Source organism: Sciurus vulgaris, assembly GCF_902686455.1.
Source record: "Sciurus vulgaris genome assembly, chromosome: X".
Lineage (NCBI taxonomy): Eukaryota > Metazoa > Chordata > Mammalia > Rodentia > Sciuridae > Sciurus > Sciurus vulgaris.
This window is the reverse complement of record NC_136471.1, coordinates 49,476,915-49,491,305: the sequence shown is the minus strand read 5'-3', so window position 1 is coordinate 49,491,305 and position 14,391 is coordinate 49,476,915. Positions and strand designations below refer to the sequence as shown.

Here is a 14,391-nt window from a genome sequence, read left to right as displayed (position 1 = left end):
AGGTCCTAAGCAACACAGGGAGACCCTGTCTCTAAATAAAACATGAAAAAGGTCTGGGGATGTGCTCAGTGGTTAAGTGCTCCTGTGTTCAATCCCCACTACCAAATAAATAAACAAGCAAACAAAAATAGAAAAAAAGGAGAAATGTCTAAAAATAAATTAGTATTAAATTTTTTAAATTAGAGCTTTATAGTTACACATAGTAGTTGAATTCATCCTGACAAACTCATACATGCATAGAATTTGAATTCAGTCCATGATCCCTCCCTTTCACTCCTTCTCTCCCTCCCCTCCCCTGTTCTCCTTCCTTTACTAGATTTCCCTACACTCATCTATTTATATTTGACTGGTTCTTTTTTACTTATGCATACAGGTGAAATTCCCTGTGGTATAATCATATGTGCACACGATTTTTTAAGCATTTTCTGCACTGCCTCCCCTTTCCCATCCCTCCACTCTGTTTCTCAATCTCCTTCTACATTACTGGTCTTCTCTTTATAAATTCGTAGCATAATCCCAAGAGTAAAATTGGATGGAGATGAAAATCCTTTGGTCTGCTTGTTTATAACTTATTGAAGTATTGGGGGTGGCCACAACTGTACACAGTACTAGGAGGACTGCTCACTTTCCTGGTCTGTGGGGGGAAAATGTTAGGTAAATTTTGGAATATTTGGTCCCAATAGGCAGTGGCCACAGTAACCTCAATTCTGTAGTTACTTTAGAGGCATCCAGCTTACATTCCCACTATGAGATGTAAACATTGAGATACCTGAGAAAGGGCGATGTGAATTCATCCATTGGTTCTGAGAATGGTTAGAGGGTTGAGAATCCATATTCCTTGTTAGAAAGTAAAGTCCTGCAAGCAAAAACCAGTACCTAGGGCGATTTAATGTGATCTGGTTTTCCTTCTCTACCTTCACTCTACTTTGAAGTGTTAGCCACCCATCCCAATCCAGATGATAACCCATTCATTAGTACTTTCTCTTCTCCCCACCCTAAAAAGCAAACCACAGACCAATGAAATACCCAGGACAGTAGCAGACACAAAGTAGTCTTCATTTCTTTCATATACAGAAACAGTTTCAATTACAGTTCAGAATCCCTGAGATCTACATCAAATAGTAAAATGCCAAGAGCACAGAAAAGCTGGGTTAGAGAGCATTCCTGTTAATGAGGCAATAAGTAAGAGATTCCACTCCACCATTCCACTGGACAAGCTAGATGCCCATGCAGGTCCCTGAGAAATGTCATTCTGGCTTTACCCTGAAGGAATCCTATCCTGCACTCCCTCCTCAGGGTGTTCCTATGAAGGGCTACTGCAAATGGCCTGTGAATTACCATTAGTAAAATCCTAATGGAGAGCTTATACATCTGGGGAGCAGGTCTTTTAATAGTGGTGGTGGGGGGTGTTTCTTCTAAGCCAGGACTTCTCATTGGAGTTAAAAGACCCTAGTCACACTCACATTTGTAGGTTCCACAACAATCAGAGAATTTCCTGAGAAGTACCCATAGCTAGTAAGCTACCACATACTCTGATCAGTAGGATATATTCTAGTGAGATTCTGAGTCTTCAGCACCTTTCAGGAAAATTCTTTTTTCCCCAAGCAAATGAGCAGATCTGCAAAGTCACAGAGAGCTTAAGGTGCTTAGAGGTCAGTTATCTCAACTGACCTGGGTAGAAGGGATGTGAACAATATTTCTGTTCATTCCACTCCTGGTTTCCAAAAATAGCAGTAAATCTTCAAGAAGTAAAACCTATTTTGGGGTCATTCTCCTGATAGACTTACCAGAAAACTCGAGAAAATGTTCTGGTGAGTACTCACCCATGAGCCTCATCCTTTCCTTCAATTTCAGAGTTGATCTTGGCAATCCCCAAACCATCCCATAATACCCAGAAGATAGAATCAGACAACACTTTGTCTTGTTTCAGCATCAAAGCTTGGCTCTGAGTTCTCAGCCCTTCGCCGATGGTGCCAATGGCAACAGACACAGTGGAGGTAGTCTATTACATTATGGGTGAAGAGTGAGCGCAATGGGTGCAAGTACTGGAAGAAAAGTAGCATGAAACCAATGGAAATCAGATAAGCAATAATAAGCTGCAAGGCAATCAAGGAATGACAGTAATTCAGTAACACTTTGACTCCAAAAAACTTAAAAACCAAGACCATGATCACATTCTCTACCAACCTCACACTATAGTGCAGGCCCATATGTCCCCAGTTCTGACCTTTGTCAACAAGATCTCTGTCTGCCAACCTCAATTGCAAGGCTGACCAGCAAGAGAAGTTAATGCCAGCATAGAGGATGGTGACTGAAATCAGCACCACCAGAGTGCCTACACGGCTAAAATTTTTCTCAATATTATTGGGCATCTGGGCACCACTCCTCCAGAACTTAACCCAAGGCTCAAAGAGGATGACCAGGAAGTTGAGCACTAAGAAGGGCACAGCCTTCAACTTCAAGGTGGCTGAGAAGAGCACCAAAATCATGAGGCGGGAAGTGATCTCCAATGTCCTCCAGATGGTGATGCAAAGGACTTCTACTGGCCCAAGGCGAATCTTGTAGTCATCATACTTGATCTGGATAGCCAACATATTGCAGAGAGTAGCCCCATAGGTGACAGACATCAGGGAAAAGACCATTAGCACAGCTGTAAAAACAAAACAAAACAAAGAACAGGGGAAAAAAGGCAAGCAGTCAATGTTGGTATAAAACCTATACTCAGACCCAGCAGTCCAGAGATGATAGGTAGGACATGGAGAGCCTCAGCTAAGAGTAAACTCAAGTAGCATGCACCTGAACAGACATGTTTGCAAAGAAGACATATAAATGAACAAGAGATATATGAAAAGGTGCTCAACATCACTATACATCAGGGAAAAGCAAATCAAAATCACAATGAGGGTTTGGGGTATAGTTCAGTATAAAAATATGCTGTAATACATTAATAATCATAAATGTACAAAATAATCTTTTTTAAAAGAATAGGTCTTAAAACACTGAGAAGTCACTAACATGAGAAAAGGACATATAAAGGTACAAGGCAGGCCCACCTAATAGAGCAGGCTTCTGAGCAAAAACTGTATGAGACAAAAAAAAAAAAAAAAAAAACCCTTTCTGAAAAAAAAATCTAATCTTAGCAGGCAGAGAGAATATACTTTCTAATTGAAGTCCTTTTTTTGATGTATATTTTCTTCAAGGAACAAATCTTGTGTGTGTGTCTTCTAGAATGTTTAACTCCAGTTGCATGTGTTAAAAAATATACTACATATTTCATGAAGGCAGAAGGGATCATATCTATTTTATCCACTGCTGTATCCTCAGAGCCTAACACACTGACTAGAACATGGTTGGCACTCAATAAATGTTTGTGGAATTAATGAAGAAATCTGAGTTTAGAGAGGCAGCATAAAATACCTAGAAGTCCTTGCTTCAGCTGAGTATGAGCTTATAAAGTCATTGAATATCTCTGTGCCTCAGTTTCCCAATTCATGAGATAGTCTAGAGGTGCTCTTGTCATCGGCCATGCCAATTCATAACCTCTATTCATTAGTATACATTAGGAATCTATGAACTTCCAGCAGAGTGGTTCAAAAATTTTAAAACCCTGTTTCCCACTCGATGGCATCCATGACACTAGATGTTAAATTAGGGGCCCAAAAAGGCAGAATGCTCCCTAATTTTCCTTAACTAAGCTTCAACTATAAACCACACAGGTGGCCCTTCGCTAATTTTTTTTTTTTTGGTCAAATTATACTAATTACAGGGGGGGGGGGAATCTAGTGCTCTCAAGAAAATGGAAGATCTAAGGAGCATACCCCCAACAGAAAATCTGGAGTTTTCTGTTCTTATAAAAACAGTGGATCCAGGGAAACTAAATAGCGGATCCATAGTATGTCAAGTTAATCTTCAAGAAAAGTGAAGCCTTCCCCAGAAAATTACAAAAGTATAGCTCTCTAATAATTTTCTTCAGTTGATGAATAGTGTTGGAATATTAAAGGCTGGAATGGGAGACTTTGAAAGTGGTTACTCTTAAATTTCTTTTTTTTTTTTTTTTTTTTTGGTACCAGGGATTGAACTCAGGGGTGTTTAGTCACTGAGCCATATTCCCCCTCCCCTTTTTATATTTTATTTTGAGACAGGGTCTCACCAAGTTGCTTAGGTTCTCACTAAGTTGCTGAGGCTGGCTTTGAACTTGTGATCCTCCTGCCCCAGCCTCCAGAGTTGCTGGGATGACAGGCACGTACCACCTCATGCACCCAGCCCACTACCATTGTATTTCTAAACCATTCTCATTCCGATCCTTCCTATCCTCATCTTGGTGGAGATGGGAACATCAGCTATACATCTAGTCAAGTATCTGATGCCTTCTCTTAAATTAGAATTCATTTATTGAAAGTAGCACAATAGAAGGAAGGAAATTCGATGCTTCCAATAAATGGAAAAACATTTTCCATATGTCTCCCTACAAATAGACTTATGCCATAAGAGATCAAAATACTGCTATAGTTAGAAACACAGGCTCTGGAGGCACATATCCTGAATTCCCATCCAGTCTTTGCCACCTACTATTTATAAGACCTTGGGGAATTTACTTAACCTCTCAGAGCCTGTTTTCTCATTCATAAGAAGGGGATAATAATTATCTTGAAGAGCTGTCGTGAAGATAAAATGGAATAATTACATGCAAAGTGCTTAGAGAAATGCCTGGAACCTAATGAATGTTATCTGCTAGTTTCTGTTTTCCTACTCTCCCCATCTCCCACCCCCCACCATTTCTAAAAATATAGTTGGGTACATTTACTTTACCAGTGCACTATCCTAGCCTTAAAAACTAGCATTTGAGGACTGGGGTTGTGACTCAGTGATAGAGCGCTTGCCTAGCATGTGTGAGCCACTGGGTTCAATCTTCAGCACCACATAAAATCAAATAAAATAAAGGTAAAAAAAATCACCAATTTAAAACTGATAGGACACCTAGAAATAAGCTTTTAAAATGTGCAATACCTATGGGGAGAAAACTATAATTTTACTGAAGTACCTTTTAAAACATTTAATGAAATGAAGATTTATCATTATCATCATCCTATATGAATTTGATTGATCCTGTGAACCTCCTATAACCTAAATAATGTACTGCAATTTCAATCAGAATATCCATGCAATGTGATTTTTTTTGGTTATTGTTTTGCTTTGCTTTGTTTTTTTTTTTTTTGGGGGGGGGGGCGGCGCTGGAGAGCGAACCCAGGGCCTTATGCTTACAAGGCAAGCACTCTACCGACTGAGCTATCTCCCCAGCCCCTGCTTTGTTCTTTGATGAGGAAATTGACAAATTAATCTCGGAAATTAATCTATTTAGAAGACAAGAGATTTAATCTATCAGTTAAGACTTGTGAAAGACCTTTCTTGTAAGAAAGACACAAAATCTACAAGCAATGAAAAAATCTGAATACATAAAGATGTAATACTTCACAATACCAGAAGATACTACGAAGTGTATTGTGCACATTAAGTGCAGGGTGTTGCATATGTGTGATATGTATATGCACATTTAAAATGTGTGTATTTTAAATACAAAAATATATAAACATGTAAATACATGTTTGTGCACTACAGAAAAAGGATTAATAGCTAGAATAAGTAAAGAACTTCTACAAATTAATTTGAAAGATAAACAATCCACTAGAAAGAATAAAATATATAGTTAGCAATTCACAGAACACATACAATAACCAAACATAAAAAGATACTGAGCTATAGCCACAAAGACAGCCAATTATTTTAAAAGCCAGTTATTTATAATTATACAAATAAATGTTTAGTTTGAGATATGAAGAAATGGGTACTTTAATATTCTGTGGGTGGGAGAATAAATTCATAAACCTTTTGAGAGGGTTATTTAGCAGTATCAATAAAATTTTAAACATACATTTTCTTTCACCCAGCAATTCTAATGCCATATATTTACTGTACAAAGTTTCATTCAAGTACATAGATGTTTATAAAGACATTAACTGTACCAGTTTGCAATTGGAAAAAAATTAAGTTAGAAACTTTAGAAAATTAGGGAAATGAAAAAGAATGTTCCAATTCATACAAGGGAAATATATTTTATAACTTATACATGTATGTATAAATAACTGTTGAAAATAGCATAGTTTTGAAGAAGATATTGCAAAAACATGTACATATATGTTGTATGTTTATAATTATATAGTAAAAAGTTCAGAAGGATACATACTGAATGACTAACATTACTTTTGGGGAGTGAATTTACATTTCCAATTTTTTTTTTTTTTTTTTTTTTTTTGGTGCTGGGGATCGAACCCAGGGCCCTGTGCTTGCTAGGCAAGCACTCTACCGAGTGAGCTATCTCCCCAGCCCCTCCAATGTTATATTTATTCTGTATTTTGAATTTTTACTATAGCCATGTCCTATTTTTATGATTTAAGAAATGGCTAAAAATAGTAGTACATGATCTTGGCAAAAATTTCAAGCCATACTGAAGTAAAAATAAAAGTCTATTGATTTGTCAATACCACTCTGCAGAGGTAATTTCTTTCATAGCTTTCCAGAAAATTCCTGTGCAGATACAATTGCCTGTAGGTCAATCAGTTTGTGCATGTATTGCTTTTGTAGTATATATGTATTTTAATTAGTTGATTTCATGACCCTAAAAATTCTCAAGAGGAACAGCATCATCACTTCCCAAAACCTTTCTCCTGAAACTACTGTAAATTCTATGTATGTGAAAAGCTTCAGAACCAGTAGAACTTTATAATCTGTTCTCAGTAGAATTAGTTCTCCTTGCATTTCAGACGGGGGACTTGGCCAAACAGGATCAACACAATAATAAGGAAATGATCCGAAGCTGTACCCACACCCATACCAGCTTCTGCACAAGCAGATGAAGCAAATCACAGGCTGTTAAAACTCATTAACAGCACTTTATCTTGACTTAGAAAACACTGACTCACATTTCATCCTCTGCTGGAGGTCTTACTCATCTCAGGATCCATTTTTTACAAGTTGGAAATTAAGACAGTGACTGCTTTGTAACTTCCTCCAGAGATCACAGCAAGGGTCAGAACTTGTACCAGGTCTGATTCTCCTCAGTATTCATCCCACACCCCTTTTCTTTCTCTTCACTGACATTGGGAGAAAATGATAAAATCAGTGGTTCCCAAATCAGGGTGCTCAGAATCAATTAAGGTACTTCATATAAACACAGATTCCTGACCTCCCCTCATTCTGGGATTGATTCAGGCCTGGGGAGGAATGTGATTTTAAAAAGAACCATGATTCTTATGATCAGTAATATTTGGGAACACCTTCCTAAAGATGGCCACCCCTAAACAAAACAACTAACATCATAATTTAAACACTCTGGACAAGGGAAACTATCTTACTGACTGTTGGTGTTACTAGCTTCTTTTGGGACTAGAAAGAGTTTATCTGTGACATTTTTAGTCTGAACAGTTTTCCCCAGCTTAAGAAATCAGGCAGGCCTGAAATTTGTGCCATTCAAAACAGTAGTCACTAACAACACATGGCTATTGAACCCTTGAAATGTGGCCAATATTACTGAGCAAGTATATTTTTAATTTTATTTAATTCTTATTGAAATTGCCACACAAAGCTAGTGGCCAGTATATTGGACAGCTCAGGTCTAGACTTCCAACACCCTTGATTTAAGTGGAACCCTCCCCTCTCCTGATCCCACTCACCTCTACCCAGGGGAACCTCTGCAGAGATCAGGGTCACATAAAGCTGATAGGTCAGCTGGGGCACTGAGCCCAGGAAGGCTTGGATCTGTGACATACGTTTGTAGGCATTGCGGTGCATAGCAAGGGTCCGGATGGAGTGGCCCACCTCCCATTCTATCAGCACCTCCTGGCCATCTATTAGCATCTTCTTTCTGGTGAGGCTGACATAGGGCTCCTCCTGCCCCTCTTTCTTCCACAATGTGAGGTACTTAATCATGGCCTCCAAACATCTGCAGGAGTAAAGCATCACGGGAACTTAACTAAAACTGTCCTAGGAAGGGAGGCTGTAACAAGGAGGAAAAATTGGGGGAGGTTATGCTACCTTTTGCCATTTCCTCTCTTCTGCTCATTTGTGAGTCAAATAATTGGTCACACCTTCTACAAATTATGTGAGTCTAATTCTGTTCTGTTTGGTCTTATCTACTAACCTAACAACACCATTTCAGAAATACTCTTAGAAGACAGGAAATTGTTTTGTCTGCTTAAGAACAGATCTGTATTGCTGGGCACAGTGGCACACACTTGTAATCCCAGTACTTAGGAGGCTGAGACAGGACTGTGTGTTCAAAGACAGTCTCAGCAATTCAGCAAGGCCCTAAGCAACTTTGTGAGACTCTGTCTCTAAATTTTAAAAAAATTATAGGGCTGGGGAGATAGCTCAGCTGGTAGAGTGCTTGCCTCACAAGCACAAGGCCCTGAGTTCGATCCCCAGTACCGCAAAGAAAAAAGAAATTATATATATGGCTGGGGATGTGACTCTGTGGTTAAGCACCCCTGAGTTCAATCCCTGGTACAAAAAAAAAAAAAAAAAAAAAGACTTAAGGAAATACTGTGTTTAGAAAAAAAGATGAAGGTTCTAAAAGGCCCTGGTTTTTAAAACACCTTAAATTCCTATAGTAAAGCATATTTTAAAAATACTTTTAGCTGTAGGCGGACACACTACCTTTATTTATTTTCATGTAGTGCTGAGGATCAAACCAAGTGGGTCACTCATGCCCATGCCCAAGCGCTGTACCACTGAGCCACAATTCCAACCCCAAGCATTCTTTAGTCAAGGCATTCAGGTCCATAATTGGGGTCTCAGATTATTTTTTCAAGAAAATGCTTTTGCTGTGTCATGTTACTTGTTTGAAAACAAGTCTTTTAAACCTGATTACTTCTTTATGAAGAGGAAAATATCCTTATGAAAGTCTATCATTCTTGAAATAGTAAGAAGACATTTCCTGCTGTCTCTCTCTCATCTTCCCATTACATCAGAAGTCTCTAGCAGTTCTGAAGTGGTAAATAAATGAGAATCAACTAGGACATCTTGTTTTGGAACACCTGAGTTACCACTTGCCCCACTCACTCTGAATTGAATGGAAGCTGTGGGCTAATTTTTAATGACAAGTAAGAACATTTGTGGTGGAAATTAAGGGGTTGTATTTATCTTGCTCACAGGCCTTATCACATAGTGGGAATTTGATAAATATTTGCTGAGTAAATGAAAGAATGAAAAGGAAAAAAAGAATACAGAGTGAAAATGACAGGAGGAGAGGATAATAGCAGCAATGAGATTCAAGAGAAAAACAGATGAAAGACAAGTTTAGAGATTTATATACTCTCTAGTCTTTAGCTCCCAATAAGAAATATGCACTGACTGCCATTTTCCACAGGATTCATTTTCAAAGTGTGTAGTCAGAAAATTCCACATTCTAGAAAAAAACTCAAAGACCTGGGAAAGAACAAAGAAGAAAAAGCAATGCTTTCTTCCAATTTTAGATTTGAAGCCAAGCCCATTCACGCTATTGTGGAATAAACTATTACTCTTCATTTATGCTTTTTTGTTGTTGTTGTTGTCACCAGGGATTGAACTCAGGGGCACTTAGCCACTGAGCCACATCATAGTACTTTTTTATATTTTATTTAGAGACAGGGTCTCACTGAGTTGCTTGGGGCCTCGCTAAGGTGCTGAGGCTGGCTTTGAATTCAAAATCCTCCTGCCTCAGCCTCCTGAGCTGCTGGGATTACAGGAGTGCACCACTGTGTCTAGTTATGCTTCTCCTTTTAAGGTTGGTTTGGAATAAGGTGTTTGCCTTACTTGTAAGCTTCAGTAAACCAGAGTACATTTTCATTTCCAGAAGAATGTTTGCATTTCATGTAAGGGAATCAGTTGCTACAAACACCTTCATGTGCTTGATAGCACTAATCAAGTTCCCCACTTGATTAGTAAAAAGTAATTGGCCTTGAATATAAGCATATAAACTACAATTTATGAGTTTTTAATTATTTTTCCCTGCTGTGGATTTAAATAACTGAAATTAAAAATGTTTTTAATCACTTTTAGTGGAAGCTAAACAACAAAAATGAAAAAGAGTTAATACAGAGGGTTCAAATCAAAGATGCTTGAGAAGTCACAAGCAAAAGTCAAAACTAGGATCTGAAAAAAAAAAAGAAAATTGGGGTATGAGTACTTACTTAAATTTTCATCTTGAGAATGCTCAATCTCAATATATTGCATTTGAAAAGGGAGGGAACAAGGGTTCCCTTGTTCCTCTAGTGACAACTTAAAATGTCTTGGTTCCAAGTTCAAGATGAGGTCTCCCTTTACAACTTCAAAAATTTAGAACTGGAAAGGACCTTTAGGTTACCCAGTCCAAAGATTACATATAGTCAGCTGAGTCATATCTCACCAATAGATGTAGTTTGGACTGTACAATGTTTGTTTTTAGACAGTTGCCAATTTTTAAAATCATGAAACTTCATATAAAATCCTGCATTAGGAGATTCTCCTGAAAAATTAGGGGAACTGGCAATACTGGGTCTGAATCCTAACATGGAAATAATGGGCTGGAGTTGTAGAGTGGCTGCCTCATCGATGGGCAGGTCAAGACTCCAAGTTACTGTGGTACTTCCCATAATTTCTCTAACAATGAGACTTTGTTTTCATTTATCATCACATACGAGACTACTAGTTTTCTCATACTTTCCCTACTTCACTCATTTATAATACTTGCCTAGTCCCTGCAAGCATCTGAGTTCAAGACTTGTGATCTAGCACAAACCATTTTGGAACTGAAGCCCAAGGCATCTTCTGAGATTTCACCAAGGCCACACGACTAATCAATGGCAGAGGAAGGACTAGATTCCATGCCTCCTGAATTTGAGGCCATGCTAAGATATCCCATATTTTTCTGTGATGGAGCCTAAGCAATTCCTCCCCATTAAAACCACACTGGTAAAACACTGTCAAGTTTTATGAAGATATAACTGTCAATAAAATTATATGTGTTTACAGATATAAATTTTTATAAAGGGGGGAGCTCCATCCTTACCAGTTTCATAGCCTGTTTTTAGTTCTCAATGATGAGATACCTTCCCAGCCAATTACAACATTAACACTCTGACCCATATTTCTCAGCTGACTGCAGGTGTTTGTCTCTCTTGCAATCATGAGAAACTTTGTCCATTCCTCCCTCCTGACCTCATAAGTTTTGCAATGTCTACCTTGAAAACCCCATGGTATCCAGATGAGACTGTTGACACAGATTCCTGTCTCCCTACAATTAAGTACATTCTCTTCCCTCCAAGGCAACCTGCCTGGATGGGAACACCTAATTCTATTACATTGTGCTACTGCATCCAGATAGAGATGGATTACCTTTCTTTGCCCCCTGCCAACGTGTACTTTTATTGCAGAATATATAAAAATAAGCAAATAAACAAACAAACAGGAGATCTGATGACCTGACAGAGAAAATGAACTACATTGGGTTGGGGTATCAGATTACCACAGATGACTATTTTGGTGTTATACAGATGTCTAATAACTGGAGAATTTGAAAGTGGTGGCAGTGCTAGCCCAAGTAGCTTAAGGTAAAGAAAATGTGGGACAGGAGTGAGGCAAGAAAAACTTTCATCCCATTTACAAAGTGTCTCAAAGACAAAGTTAAAATTACACACGCTGGGGTGGATGGGGGTGTGTGTAATTCAGTGGTAGAGCACTTGTCTAGTATGCCCCAGGCCTTGGGTTCAATCCCCAGCACCAGGGGGGAAAATTACACACTCTGTAGCTATTGGCCTACAGGGTGACCACATCTGTTGGTCTCAAATCAGTTTTCACAGCCCAAATCCAGATACCACGCATTGTTTAATGACATCTCTTAGATGGTATCATTACAGTTTTGGAACACATGCCACATGTTCATCAGGGTTGCACTTAAGGTTCCAACATAAGTTTTTTGGATGGTAGACTAGGAAGCCAAGAATGGAAGGGAATGGAAGAGTCACTTAAATTAGAGGCACAGTATCAGTCTTGTGAATATTAGCTTTATCTTTCTCTGCACAAGTTTTGAGGTGGTAGGTAGAGATTTAAAAAGTGCTCACCTGATAACAGGTCCCAAGAGGATTAGATGCATAAATAATGATAGCGGTTTATCTTTGGCCAGATCTCTGTGGACAAAAATGAGGGTCAACTGAACCATAATGGACGAAAACATAAAGAAGGAAAAGGTGTATGTCATCCAGAAGGTTTCATTATTCTTTCGATAGATTCTAACCATGTATAAGGTAGATGCAGCCTCCCCACAGTACAAAAAAGTGGAGAACAGGATACCAAATGGAAAGGTAAATCGAGGGTTGGCCCCACGGATGACATCTTCCTCCAGAGATGAAACTGGATCTACATTTGGCTCCTCAGGAATTTCATAAACTCTGTCCATTGCGGAGGTTCTCAGTGTTGTGGTTCGGTGTTCACAGCAGCACCCCGCCCATCCCCAACAGAACCTGTAGCCTCTGCAGTCCAAGTACCAATCAAGTGGGCTCTGTCAAGTCGAGTTCCAGAATGGAGATCAACTAATTAGAACCAGACACCCCTCTCTTCTAGATCCAATTAGATGTGGAGTCTAGGAAGGAGTATCCAAGAGTACCACTTTGAACTTGACTCTTGATTGGCCCAAGAATCCAATTGTCAACATACGTGCTGAGAAATTTGGACAAGGCGAAAGCAAGCATCCCAGTGCCGAGTCTGGAGTCCAATTCCAAGCGCATAAAGAGACATGGGAACGGCGTTTTCCGTGGCGGCTCCTTTCTCGGCCCTACTCCAGGCAGGAGGGTAGCCACTCTGTCAGGACACTGCCAGCAGCTCCCCGTGAGGAATTCTGAGCAGTATGCCCTCTCAATTCAGCAGCGAATTGAGCCAGAGCAGAAGAGAGGGTGCAGTCTGAGCGTCCCCAGGGGGATTCGGTTCAGCGCCTTGGTACCCCAGCTACTCCGAGGTTGTGGCTCTAAGCTCGCCCTCTCATACGCTCACCGGTGCTCTCCCAGGACCCGCGCCAAGCCAAGGGTTCTCAGGATGGCTCTTCGGGTTTCCCAGGCCCCGCCCCCAAGCCAGCCGGGCTGGGGGCAGGAGTAATGTCACACTCTGTCCCCAAGCTCAGTATCTAGGGAGAGAAGCACCATGCGCTCGCTACGGGAATCAAGCAGAGGCCGGAGGGGTTTCTCCACCCAGGAACTTTGCTAATGAAAGGCACAAGGTACGAGCCGCCAACCCGGTCAGGCAGATGTCGCCAAACTCTTGGACGCTGTCTGGCTGACAGGGTCTTGCCTGACCCGCGGTACCAGCCGCAAGAGGTCGGCGACTTCAGGAGCTAAAGCACCTGGATGGCGGGGGCGGGCGAGATAGGAAGAACAGCTGGGGCCAACAAAACCAGCCAGAGTTCCAAGTCGACCAGCCAAAGGATGCTCCGTGCAGAGGCGCGAAAAGGAGGGCTTAGACCTTTCTTCAGAAGCACTTCTCACCACGACCCCCAGACACAGGAGGGAGCCAAAGCTTTCCTCTTCCCCAAGAGCAGAAGGCACCCACTTCTACCCCCACCCTCCCTAACTAGCTCAGTGGCTCGCTCCCACGCTAACTGAACCCACGCGGTTAGGCAGGTGTGTCTCCCTTGGGCGTAGGGTTGATCCTCCCTAGGTCCTATCGCCCTCCAGATAATATCAGAGGAGAGGATACCTGGGAAGCAATTGGGCCAGAATTTCCTTTTCAGCTGATTACAGCTAAGGGAAGACTGAACAGGGTAGAAGTCAAGACACAAGACTAGCCCAGACACTGAAAGCTCCTATTATGTGCCAGGAGGTTTAGAATGGACTCTCAGGTTTTTAGCTAAAAGGTTCCAAAGAGGGGCCAAATTCTAGATTGGCAAGTAGCCAAGGGTAAAAACTGACATGAGTTTCTTAGCTCTGAAAATTAGCTAGATTCTTAAGTGCAATCCTCCCCCATCTTCACTGAGCTTTTGTTTTCATGCCTCATTTGCATAATTCTAAACCCCAGAGAAAAAGAAAAAAACATCTGCCTCTGGGTGATAATATAAATGTACCAGAGCTTGTGCCAATCTCCTTTTGCTGCAGTTAAAGAATCTGTGAGGAGTGGCCAAGTTAGCAGTCACCAAAAGGATGACCTCAAGATAGACTTAGTCTTGTCTTTTTTTTTTTTTTTTTTTCCAAAAGGTTCCCTGGATTGCTGCCTCCTTTCCTCAGGGCTGATTCAGGGACAGATTCAGCATCTAAGGGTTGTTGCTTTCTGAAACAGATTCTCCATCTTGGTCTGCACCTGTGGTAGCAGCTGGGCTAGAAGGCCCATACTTCCTCC

At 40.5% G+C, this 14,391-nt stretch overlaps 1 protein-coding gene across 1 annotated transcript; it reads right to left on the bottom strand.

The window, feature by feature from the left end:
* Positions 1–1,030: 1,030 nt before the first annotated feature.
* XKRX (XK related X-linked) lies at positions 1,031–13,854 on the bottom strand. The gene is made up of 3 exons (XM_079124076.1): positions 12,132–13,854; positions 7,728–7,996; positions 1,031–2,650 (listed from the first exon to the last, which is right to left on the bottom strand). The coding sequence occupies exons 1-3, from the start codon at positions 12,464–12,466 to the stop codon at positions 1,905–1,907; spliced, it is 1,350 nt and encodes a 449-aa protein (XP_078980202.1). The 5' UTR covers positions 12,467–13,854; the 3' UTR covers positions 1,031–1,904.
* Positions 13,855–14,391: the final 537 nt, after the last annotated feature.

Coding starts and splice junctions, on each gene's coding strand:
- XKRX (XM_079124076.1), bottom strand. CDS start 12,466: ATGGACAGAGTTTATGAAATTCCTGAGGAGCCAAATGTAGATCCAGTT. Junction 7,997..12,131: donor CTCTTGGGACCTGTTATCAG/GTGAGCACTTTT, acceptor TTACTCCTGCAG/ATGTTTGGAGGCCATGATTA. Junction 2,651..7,727: donor AGAGGTTCCCCTGGGTAGAG/GTGAGTGGGATC, acceptor TTGTTTTTACAG/CTGTGCTAATGGTCTTTTCC.